The 12,314-nt window shown below is 50.6% G+C and overlaps 1 protein-coding gene across 6 annotated transcripts; it reads left to right on the top strand.

Moving 5' to 3' along the window:
• The first annotated feature begins 8,191 nt into the window (after window positions 1–8,191).
• GH1 (growth hormone 1) lies at window positions 8,192–10,644 on the top strand. 6 transcript variants are annotated; one of them, XM_035297849.3, is made up of 5 exons: window positions 8,192–8,398; window positions 9,384–9,544; window positions 9,798–9,872; window positions 9,965–10,129; window positions 10,344–10,642. In XM_035297849.3, the coding sequence occupies exons 1-5, from the start codon at window positions 8,347–8,349 to the stop codon at window positions 10,539–10,541; spliced, it is 651 nt and encodes a 216-aa protein (XP_035153740.1). In that variant the 5' UTR covers window positions 8,192–8,346; the 3' UTR covers window positions 10,542–10,642. The 6 variants fall into 6 exon arrangements, with proteins under 6 accessions (XP_035153740.1, XP_035153737.1, XP_035153736.1 ...); XM_035297846.3 differs by having other exon boundaries at window positions 9,753–9,872; XM_078370921.1 differs by lacking the exon at window positions 8,192–8,398 and adding an exon at window positions 9,068–9,139 and having other exon boundaries at window positions 10,344–10,644.
• Window positions 10,645–12,314: the final 1,670 nt, after the last annotated feature.

The raw sequence follows: 12,314 nt of genomic DNA, 5'->3' as shown, positions 1-12,314 counted from the left end.
TATGATTGGGGAGCTGCCAGTTTTACTGGCGAATCAAGGTTAGCACACGGAAACTAGTGAGAAAAGTGCCGATTTTCACCAGATTGCCTCTGGAATTCCAGGTGGGGTCGGCGGGGCAGACACCCACATCTGCGGTTTCAGGTCAGTCTCTCCACCACCCTGGGTAAGGCTGGGCCAAGCCGGGCAAACCTTGTGTTTTCTCCGGTCTCTGGGCCTCTGTAGGGAGCCGGATTGTTTTGGCATCAGCCTCTACTGAGCCGAAGCCCTCCTTTCCTGCTGCTTTGCATAGTGGCACTAATTCCGTCCTCCTACCTCCACCAGGGACCTAGGCAGCCGGGTAGAAGGTGGGAGGAGGCTTCATTTCTCCCCCAGGCAGGGTCTCCTACTGCTTGAGGCTGCCCTGGGTTGGGGAAAGCCTTGGCTTTACCTAAACACTTTTTAACACCTTTGAACAACTCAGTTTCCCTGAGACTTTGAAGTTCTTATTTTATTATTATCTTTTTTTTTTTCTTTTTTCTTTTTTGGAGACAGAGTTTCTGTCGCCCAGGCTGGAGTGCATGTCGCGATCTCAGCTCACTGCAGCCTCTGTCACCCAAATTTGAGCGATTCTTCTGCCTCAGCCTCCCAAGTAGCTGTAATCCTGAGTAGCTGGGATTTCAGGCCCACGCCGCCATGCTCGGCTAGTTAGTGTATTTTTAGTAGAGATAGTTTCACCATATTAGCCAGGCTGATCTCAAACTCCTGACCTCAAGTGATCCACCCACCTCAGCCTCCCAAAATGCTAGGATTACATGCATGAGCCACCGCGCCCGGCCTGAAGTTCTTGTTAACAGAAAATCATCTGAGCATAGGCCTCGCCCCCGCCCCCCAGACACCCCCAAAGGGCTTGACTTCATGGGTTTAATGTAGGAGCCCTCCCTGGTCTGTTTTTCTGTTTTAAGGGCTTATGCTCTGGGAGACCTCATGTCTGTCTTGTGTACTCCCAAAACTCTCATAGGCAATGGAAACATAGCTGGGTACTAATTCTGGGGACAAGAGACATCTCAGGTGTCGGTTGTTTTATCTGCAAAATGGGAACCCTAAAGCGCATCCGAAGGAAAAATTTGGACCAGACATTGTTTTGTAAAAAAAAAATCATCACAATAAAATTTCGGGCCAGGCGTGGTGGCTCACACCTGTAATCCCAGCTACTTAGGAGGCTGAGGCAAGAGAATAGCTTGAACCCAAGAGGCGGAGGTTGCAGTGAGCCAAGATCATGCCACTGCACTCCAGCCTGGGTGACAAGAGGAAAACTCAGTCTCAAAAAAGAAAAAAAATTGAGTTTGTTTCCTCTGGGTATACAGAATTTTAGCAAATGTATAGATTTATATCACCACCACAAAATCAGAACACAGAATATGAACCGAAAGCTTTTATTAGGTTCAACAAATATATATTGAGCACCTCTTAAATGCAAGAAAAATGGATTGAACATATCCATCTGCATTTACACCCTGCCTGATGTTCCTGGAAGAGGGTCACACTATCTGATTTTTACAAACTAGGACATCAAGGCCCAGGGAAGTTACCATTAACTGGCCAAAATCACCCCTAGACCTTCTGACCAAATCCAGCATTTTCCCCACTGCACCACGGCCGCCTCTCTTGAAGGGCCTTGCGGCAGTAAGACCTCAAACCTAAGGAGGAGGAATCCAGGGACAACTTTGGCTGTCTTCAAATGTTTGTGATTTGAAAGGGGATTTGCTTTTCCCGTGTTCACAAAGTCCGAGGCCACAAAGGCCCCACCCCTTCTTACCAGGGCCTAGTAGGGGGCCTCCGATCACCCTCCAGAGGAAGCCACTGTGCCATCCTTCCAGGATCCCAGCTCTGCAGCTGCCCCCTGCCCGCCCCTCCCCAGAACACAGCTCTGAGGCCCCTGGTGGGCACATGCCCCACTGCCCACTGGGGGAATCCAGCTCCTCCCCGGGGACCCTGGTTGAAGCACAGGTGGCTCCTCCTCCATTCTAGCTTGACTTCCTGCCCTCTTGCTGCAGGTGCTGCTAGGGTTGGGGTGATCTGACCGGAGGTTTCGGGTGTTTTTCCAGCAGAATCAGAGGTGAGAGAAAAAGAAAACACAAAAAACTGTGGCTATTTGGGTGCTGTTGGGGTGGCAAGAACATGTAGTGTTCATCCCTTAGTGTCTGGCCTGGCTGAGGCTTCTCAGAGGGGTCTCTAAAGCCATCTCAGGGCTAGGTGCTGTGGCTCATGCCTGTAATCCTAGCACCTTGGGATGCCAAAGCGGGTGGATCATATGAGGTCAGGAGTTCGAGACCAGCCTTGCCAACATGGTGAAACCCTGTCTCTACTAAAAATACAAAAATTAGGCTGGGCACAGTGGCTCACGCCTGTAATCCCAGCACTTTGGGAGGCTGAGGCAGGCAGATCACCTGAGGTTGGTAGTTCAAGACAGCCTAGAGAAACCTCATCACTACAAAAAATACAAAATTAGCCAGGCCTTTTGGTGAATGCCTATACCCCTAGCTACTCAGGAGGCTGAGGCAGGAGAATTGGTTGAACCTGGGAGGCAGAGGTTGCAATGAGCCAAGATCACACCATTGCACTCCAGCCTGGGCAACAAGAGCAAAACTATCTCAAAAACAAAAACAAAAATTAGCCAGGCATGGTGGCATATGCCTGTAATCCCAGCTACTCAGGAGGCTGAAGCAGGAGAATCGCTTAAACCTGGGAGGGGGAGCTTGCAGTGAGTTGAGATCATACCACTGCATTCCAGAGTGGGCAACAGAGCGAGACTCTGTCTCAAAAAAAAAAAAATGCCGTTTCAGAATGTGGTATTTTCAATCCCTGTCTGCTCTCTTTGGTTGGCCTCAAGAAGTGGATTCGGAGCCCACATCTGTGACATTCCTGGGTGTGTCCCAAGTCTCCAAGCTGCTCCTGGCATGTCATCCTCTGGTCCTGTCATTGACTCAGCTGCAAACAATCACAAACCTTCCTTTTGGGACACCTGCCTCTCCCACCCAAAGCCTTTACTTAGAAACAGGTGACTGCAGAGAACAAAAATTAATGAGCATTATCTCTGGAATTAACTCAGAGTGTAATTTGTTAAAACACACTAGGCTGATCCTAAGACAATTTTCAACATTTTTTTTAAAGGCATTCCCACCCCCACCAGACCTAATATTTTCCCCACATGGCAGGAGGGGACGTAGGGAGTTCCAGTTCTGTAAGTTGTGAGTCCATATAGAACATTCTTGGGGGCTGGGCCTGGTGGCTCACGTCTGTATTCACAGCACTTTGGGAGGCCAAGGCAGGTGGATCACCTGAAGTCAGGAGTTCAAGATCAGCCTGGGCAACATGGCGAAACCTCAACTCTACTAAAAACACAAAAATTAGCCGGGCATGGTGGTGCGTGCCTGTAATCCCAGCTACTGGGGGACTGAGGCAGGAGGATCACTAGAATCTGGGAGGCAGAGGCTGCAGTGAGCCAAGAGAGTGCCACTGCACTCTAGCTGAGCAACAGAGCAAGACTCCATCTCAAAAAGAAAAACAAATTCCTGGGAACTTGAACACACTGCCTTGTGCATTTAATTTTGCTCATGTACATATTTTCATAAATTCAAGTTCCTGTCATTTTATTTTATTTTTTTATTTATTTATTACTTATTTTTTGAGATGGAGTTTTGCTTTTGTTACCCAGGCTGGAGCGCAATGGCATGATCTTGGCTCACTGCAACCTCCACCTCCTGGGTTCAAGAGATTCTCCTCCCTCAGCCTCCCAAGTGGCTGGGATTCCAGGCACACACCACCATGCCTGGCTAATTTTTGTATTTTTAGAAGAGACAGGGTTTCACCATGTTGGCCAGGCTGCTCTTGAACTCCTGACCTCAGATGATCCGCCTCCCAAAATGCTGGGATTATAGGCGTGAGCCACCACTCCCTGCTCTGTCCTTGTTATTTTAAAATAATTATACCAGTAGGAGGACGTCCAGACACAGCACTGGCTACCTGGCCATGCCCAGCCAGTTGGACATTTGAGTTCTTTGCTTGGCACTGTCCTCTCATGTGTTGGGTCCACTTAGTAGATGCTTGTCAAATTTCTGGGCCTGGGGCTGTGCCAGCTGCCTCATCCCTTCACCTCCTGGCTTATTCTCTCCCTCCATATTTTAGCTATTTTCTTCATGGCAATGTTTCCAATTAGAAATTTCTATTTTACCATTACATATTTATGTGTTTGCTCTTATCTGTCCCCAGTAGATCATTAGCTCCAGAAGAGAAAGGATCATATATTTTCTTTATCTAGGTAAGCCCATCTGCCTGGTACCATGTCTGGCACATGTTATAGGCAACAATTTACTTGTTGAATCAGTGAATACACATGTAGAAGAATGAATGAATAAATGAATGAATGAATGAATGAATGAATGAATGAAAAGATGCAAGGCAAAAATCCAGCCTCAAAGAGCTTAGAGTCTGGTAAGAGAAATAAAACATGTACAAATAGCCACGGGACAGGTCAAAGGAAGGAGAGGCTATATCCAGCTGAAGGCACCCCATCAGGAAAGCACCCCAGACTTCCTACAACTACTAGACATACCTTGATGGTTTTCACTTCTCTGTCAATGGACTGTCTCCCTGGAGAATAATCCCCAAAGTGAAATTACTTAGCATGTCCAGGTAGGTAGATGGTTATATACTTATTGGTTGTTCAGAGATCGTCAACCAGTGTAGACAATACCCCCACCGAAACAGAACTGTGCCTGCCCCTCTCCTCTTACAAGGCTTCCAAGGCCCTTCCTCCATGCCTGAACCCCCTGGCCATATCATGTGGCAAATTTAAGGGTCCAATGAGATACAGGAAGTGAAACACGATGTACACTGAAATGTGCAATACAAATTTGCAGCATGATGTGCCTCGGTTCACTAAACCAAGTTACACTGGGTCGTTGTTTTCTACCACTTTTCCTAATGCCTACGGACACCTCATTCTGCAACTGATGTTCCTTGTGTTCAGTTTTCCCCATCTTCATGGAACGTCCTCTGTGCAGAGGCTTGAGCCCTGTCCTGCTAGTTTTGCACTGAGGCAAGTTCTGTCTATGCCTAGAAGTGCTACCATCTTCACTATATGAGGTTTCTAAAGATCTTGGCATGGAAGGAAAGACGTGGTCACTTAGGAACTGGGAGAACTCCGGGCAAGCCACCTTATCTCTTTGAGCCTCAGTATCCTCAGCTATGAAGTGGGACTCACATCCCTAAGGCTCAGTAGCGTGCCAAGCACATGGTGGACACGCAGAAGTATTGATCATCTTCCCCACCTTCCCTAGGAAAACCCTTGGGAATCCCCAAATAATATTCTCTGAATACCCTAATCCAATGAGCAGAGTCATTGACTCAGTACCAAGACTCACAGAAAGGACGCTGGAAGCCAAAAGGAGGTACAGTATGTCCTGGATGCGATAACCAGCCGCTGATCTGAAAGAAGAAAGAACAGAGCTGCAGGTGGAAAGGGTGGGCCTCAAATCACCCAAAGTGGGAGTGGAAGGAGCACCCACCAGTCCCTCAAAGGCTGTTCCTAAGACTGGGTGAGTATGGCTCCGAAAAATGTGATCATCCGTGACCCCACAGTCTTGAATCTGAGGAGATCCCAAAGCCTGAAAGACACCACTTCAGGATCAATAGCAGATCTGTGACTTTCCACAGCAGGCACAGAGAACCCTAGAGTGAGTTGAGGTTGGTCACAGGAAGGCTTCCAAACACAGAGAAATTCATGAATCCAAAATCATAAAGAGAGGGTCTAAAAAAAAAACAAGATGATTGTGAGATGTATCCTGAGCCTTTTGAGACTGAGGTCAGAGGTGTGAAGCCCAGCCTTGCCCCCCTGGCCATGCGGGGCCCTTGCTGGGTAGTGTCTCAGCCTTCAGGAGCCAGGGATACAGCCCCAAGTGATGCCCCAACAGCGGGTGACTTCCTAGTACTGTTAGGAAAATCCCAAGTCTAATTCAAAGATTACTTTTTAATAGCAATGAATTGTGGATGTGGCCTCCATTGCTCCAGGCCCCGGGAAGATTTCACACTAGAGAAAAAAGTCACTGACTTCTACCCACACGTGTGGGCCTCAGTTCACTCCTCTGGTCCAGCGGTTGCAATGGTAACCCTTTGTGAAGGTGCTTCCCCAGGGCTCTCTAGAGTCCTCTGAGTCACCATAATTCTGGGGTCTACAGAAATGGAAACTTGAGAGGAGACACTCCCCTCCCTTGGCTTGTCCCACGTGTTCCTGGCAGTAACTTGTCTGGGGAGCCTCGCCACCCCTGTGTCCACCTGTGGAGTTATGGAGTGGTCCCCAGCTCAGGCCCCTGACACCCTCATTCCAACGGCAACTTCTTCCATGGCCTGAAGTCCATATCTAAGTCCCCAGCACTGGCTAAAAGGCCCTGTCATGGAGCTCCATGTCCCAGTCGACACTGGAGGAAGGATGGTGGGGGACACAGAAAGCTACATGGAGCTCAGGGACCCTCCTCCATTCCCACCTGGCTCCTCCTCTTTGGTGGTGTTGGAAGGAGCAGGGGTAAGTGGTGTCTCCACCCTCCCAGTGACCCCATGTTTCTCAGAGCTGGTGTCATTGATGACATCCCTCTCGGGTCCTCCCACAGGCCTGCCTGGAGAACAGCCCATAGCCCAGTGCCCTCTCAGCAGATGATGAGTCTGGGGTGCTGGTTGGGTTATGCTTCAGGAATGATGGCAGAAAATGAGCTCCGTCTTCTGCTCTGAAAAGAGGGAGGTGGCAGAGCCCAGCATTCACATCCTCGACCACAGGGGTGTGGGTTCTCAATGTTGGGCGGCAACACACTGCCAACCACTTCTGGAAGCGTTTCCTTGTTTGCTTGCTTGTGTTTCTACAGCGTGGCGTGCTGGATGCCCTTAAACTCATGGGTGGAAGATTTCAGGGCAGGAGAGGGTGTTCTTTCCTGCTCTCATCTCTGGGGGCATCTGATGCCTGTGACCTCCAGATGATATTGAAATAGCCCCACCCTGGGCACCAGGAAACAGGAGGCTCAGTCCTGGCCTTCTCTGTCTTCGCCTTGTCCTGCTGTGAGGTTTCCAAAAGGCACCCCGTGCCACTGGGCCATTCTCACCTGGGAACTGAGGGAGAACAATCTGCTCCTTATGAAAGGACAAAATGAGGCAAAGGACTGCTTGTGTCGGAGGCAGGATCCCTGAACTCAGAGAAATTTAGAAGCTAAAATAGCTGGGTTGGGAGTGGTGGATCACACATGTAATCTCAGTACTTTGGGAGGCCAAGGCAGGCAGATCACCTGAAGTCAGGGGGAGTTTGAGACCAGGCTGGCCAACATGGTGAAACCCCATCTCTAAAAAAAGAAGTACAAAAATTAGCCCGACATAGGAGTGGGTGCCCGTAATCCCAGGTACTCAGGAGGCTGAGGCGGGAGAATCACTTCAACCCAGGAGGCAGAGGTTGCAGTGAACCAAGATCATGCCACTGCACTCCAACCTCGGTGACAGAATAAGACTCCATCTCAGAAGAAGAAGAAAGAAGAAAGAAGAAAAAAGAGGAGAAGGAGGAGGAGGTGGAGGAGGAGGAGGAGGAGGAAGAGGCAGAAGCAGCTCAGCTAACTAAACTGAGTAGCACCACACTACCTGTTCTGGAGAAAGGACTTTGTTTCTTTTTCTTTTCTTTTTTTTTTTTGAGATGGACTTCTGGACTGTCTCCCAGGCTGGGGTGCAGTGGCACAATCTTGCCTCATTGCAACCTCTGCCTTCTCAGTTCAAGGGATTCTCCTGCATCAGCCCCCAAGTAGCTGGGATTACAGGTATGCCCCATCACGCCCAGCTAATTTTTGTATTTTTAGTAAAGATAAGAGTTTTGCCATGTTGACCAGTCTGGTCTTAAACTCCTGACCTCAAGTGATCCACCTACCTCAGCCTCCCAAAATGCTAGCTCACATTTGTGAGCCACCTTGCCCGGCCTGGAGAAAGGACTTTGAATGACACAATGTGGGAAGAGCAAGCTTGTGGAGCTCTGCTATCCTGGCTGAGGTAGCTCATGCAAGTCAGTCTCTCTGAGCCTCAGACTCTTGATCTGTGAAATGGGATGTCATAATAGCTCCTTCACAGACAAGTGGCAGGTCAGATGTGAGAATGCACAGGCAGGCCCTCTGCAACTGGATAAGCTCCATACAGATCTGGAAAGGAGGAGGAGAAAAAGGAGGAGGGGTTTCCATGGCTGCATAGGGCATCCTTCGGCGGGATGTTTTCTGAGTTCCAAAGCCGGGGAGGAGGCTCAAACCTTCAAGAGCTCCTCCAACTTTGAGATTCTCTGATGGATTCAGGGCTATGGGAGAAAGCGCTTGTGGTCCGTGTCTGTTCCCAGGACTTCTGCTTCTTGGTTTGTATCTCTGCTACAGGCTCAAGGAGGTGGGGCAATACCTGGAGTCTGGGTTCTTTGTCCCCACAGACCTGGGACCCCCAAAGCTCAGAAAAAGGGGAGGGCACAGTATGGGGTTGATTCCCTCTAGTGGTCAGTGTTCACACTGCATTCAGCTCCCTCAGGCGGGCCCAGGAGAGCTCAGCCAAAGTGGAATTCAGGACTGAATCTTGCCCAGAACCCCCAGAATCTATTGGCTGTGGTTGGCCCCTTTTCCCAGCACACACTCTCTCTGGTGGGTGGAGGGGAACCACGCAGGGAGGAGGAAAGGGATAGGATAGAGAGTGGGATGGGGTCCATGTGGGTCTCAAGGAATGGCTATCCTGACATCCTTTCCCGCCTTCAGGTTGGCCAGCATGGCATGCTGCCAGAGGGCACCCACCTACCCCTTAAAGAGAGGCCAGGATGGGTGGTGCCTCTGGCTGACACTCTCTGCAGAGCGCTAGTGACGGTGGGAAGGGAAAGATGACAAGCCAGGGGATATGATACCAGAGTGTGTGGGAGAAGCTTCTAAATTATCCATTAGCACAGGCACGTCAGTGGTCCCATGCATAAATGTACAAAGAAACAGGGGCAAGTAGGGAGAGAGAAGGGGCCAGGGTATAAAAGGGCCCACAAGAGACCAGCTCCAGGATCCCAAGGCCAAACTCCCCAAACCACTCGGAGTCCTGTGGACAGCTCACCTAGCTGCAATGGCTGCAGGTAAGGGTCCCTAAAATCCCTTTTGGCATTATATGTCCTGAGGGGAGAGGTGGCGCCCTGTAGATGGGACCAGGGGGACTAACCCTCAGGTTTTGTACTTCTGAATATGGGTATCGCCATCTAAGCCAATCTCAGATTGTTCTTGGTCCCAGAGAAATAATAATTTTTTTTAAATCCAGCCCCTGAGCAATAGCACTGGCCCCTGCTCTCCGGCTCCCTCCCTTCCCCTCCGGTTTCTTCCCAGGCTCCTGGACATCCCTGCTCCTGGCTTTCACCCTGCTCTGCCTGCCCCAGCTTCGAGAGGCCGGTGCCTTCCCAACAATTCCCTTATCCAGGCTTTTGGACAATGCTATGCTCCGTGCCCATCGCCTGCACCAGCTGGCCTTTGACACCTACCAGGAGTTCGTAAGCTCTTGGGGAATGGGTGCCCATCAGGGGTGGCAGGAAGGAGTGACTTTCCCCTGCTGGGAAGTAATGGGAGGAGACGAAGGAGCTCAGGGTTGTTTCAGAAGTGAAGATGCAGGCAGATGAGCATAGGCTGAGAGAGGTCCCAGAAAAGTAAGAGTGGGAGCTGGTCACCAGCATAGACCTTGGTGGGCGGTCCTTCTCCTAGGAAGAAGCCTATATCCCGAAGGAACAGAAGTATTCCTTCCTGCAGAACCCCCAGACCTCCCTCTGCTTCTCAGAGTCTATCCCGACACCCGCCAGCAAAAAGGAAACTCAGCAGAAATCCGTGAGTGCCCACCCTCTCTGCAGGCAGGGAGGGGGGAGGCCTGTGGTCAAAGCCCCCGGGCAGCCCACCCACTGCCGGTCCTTCCCCTGCAGAACCTAGAGCTGCTCCGCATGTCCCTGCTGCTCATCCAGTCCTGGTTCGAGCCTGTGCAGTTCCTCAGAAGTGTCTTCGCCAACAGCCTATTGTATGGTGTCTCAGACAGCGACGTCTATGAGTACCTGAAGGACCTAGAGGAAGGCATCCAAACTCTGATGGGGGTGAGGGTGACACCAGGGGTCCCCAATCACTGCTGCTCTCTTTTTAGCAGTCAGGCCCTGACCCAAGAGAACTCAGCTTATTCTTCATTTCCACCAGTGAATCCTCCAGGCCTTTCTCTACACCCTGGAGGGGAGGGAGGAAAAAGAATGAGTGAGAGAGGGAGGGAACAGTGTCCAAGCGCTTGGCCTCTCCTTCTCTTCCTTCACTTTGCAGAGGCTGGAAGATGGCAGCCCCCGGACTGGGGAGATCTTCATGCAGACCTACAGGAAGTTTGACGTCAACTCGCAGAACAATGATGCACTGCTCAAGAACTACGGGCTGCTCTACTGCTTCCGGAAGGACATGGACAAGGTCGAGACGTTCCTGCGCATTGTGCAGTGCCGCTCTGTGGAGGGCAGCTGTGGCTTCTAGCTGCCAGGTGGCATCCCTGAGATCCCTCCCCAGTGCCTCTCCTGGCCCAGAAGGTGGCACTCCAGTCCCGCCAGCCCTGTCCTAATAAAACTAAGTTGCATCATGTTGTCTGACCAGGTGTCCTTCTGTAATATTATGGGGTGGAGGGTGGGGGTATGGAGTAAAGGAAGGTTGGGAAGAAAACCTGCAGGGCCTACGGGGTCTGTTTGGAACCAGGTCCCTGAAACATAATGAACTTGATCTCCCTGGGCCAGAAGGAAGCTGGCACAGCCCTGCTGTCTATTACTTACTGAGGCCACTCCACCAGATCTGTGCTCCCAGCTTGCTGGTCACAGCCCACTGGTCATCCCAGTGATGATTTGAAGGCATTTCTTCTTTCCCAACCATCACCAGCAACACCAAACCTAGCCCCCCAGGAGTGGGAATAAATGAAAACAAGATCAGCTATTAATAGTAGAAGCAAAAGTTCCCCCAAAGAGTGAGAAAACAATGTCATAGAATTACTAGTGTGCAGAAGAATTTTAAGACAAATATTCCTTAAGGGCAACTACACTTGGGAAATGAGAACAATACAAAAATGAGTTTGATACATACAGAACCAGAGCATTTGGGATCTGAATTAGGGCAAGGGAAGTGGAAGATACATTTTATTTGGGGTTGCAAATGAAGTGCCAACAGGTTCCAGATAGATAACAATGTAAGCAATGAGGGCTGGATGGGAAGGGATAAATCCCAGCTGATACTCGCTTCTCTTAGGAAGATGCAATGGAGAGGGGTGGGAACCAGCACCACCTGCAGAACTCACAGTCCACATCTAAATCCCCAGTACTGGCTAAAAGGCCCTGTCATGGGGGCTCCATGTCCCAGTCAACACTGAAGGAAGAATGGTGGGGGACACAGAAAGCTACATGGAGCTCAGGGACCCTCCTCCATTCCCACCTGGCTCCTCCTCTTTGGTGGTGCTGGAAGGAGCAGGGGTAAGTGGTGTCTCCACCCTCCCAGTGACCCCATGTTTCTCAGAGCTGGTGTCATTGCTGACATCCCTCTCGGGTCCTCCCACAGGCCTGCCTGGAGAACAGCCCACAGCCCAGTGCCCTCCCAGCAGATGATGAGTCTGGGGTGCTGGTTGGGTAATGCTTCGGAAATGATGGCAGAAAATGAGCCTCCGTCTTCTGCTCTGAAAAGGGGGAGGTGACAGGGACTTAGGAACGGGGAGAATTCACATTCACAGCATTCACATCCTCGACCACAGGGGTGTGGGTTTTATATGTTGATTGGCAACACCACTGCCAACCACTTCTGGAAGCGTTTCCTTGTTTGCTTGCTTGTGTTTCTACAGCGTCGCCTGCTGGATGCCCTTAAACTCAGGGTGGAAGATTTCAGGGCAGGAGAGGGTCTTCTTTCCTGCTCTCATCTCTGGGGGCATCTGATGCCTGTGGTCTCCAGATGATATTGCAACAGCCCCAACCCTGGGCACCAGGAGACAGTGCCCAGGCCAGGCTCAGTCCTGGCCTTCTCTGTCTTCACCTTGACCTGCTGTGAGGTTTCAACAAGACACCCAGAGCCACTGGGTCATTCTTACCTGGGAATTGAGGGAGAACAATCTGCCCCTTATGGGAGAACAAAATGAGGCAAAGGACCGCTTGTGTTGGGGACAGGATCCCTGAACTCAGAGAAATTTAGAAGCTGAAATAACTGGGTTGGATCTCAGTACCTTGGGAGGCCAAGGCGGGCAGATCACCTGAAGTCAGGAGTTGAAGACAAGACTGACCA

This window comes from Callithrix jacchus, chromosome 5 (genome assembly GCF_049354715.1).
Source record: "Callithrix jacchus isolate 240 chromosome 5, calJac240_pri, whole genome shotgun sequence".
Lineage (NCBI taxonomy): Eukaryota > Metazoa > Chordata > Mammalia > Primates > Cebidae > Callithrix > Callithrix jacchus.
Note: the sequence above shows the minus strand (reverse complement) of the source record. Positions and strands in the feature narration are given on the sequence as shown.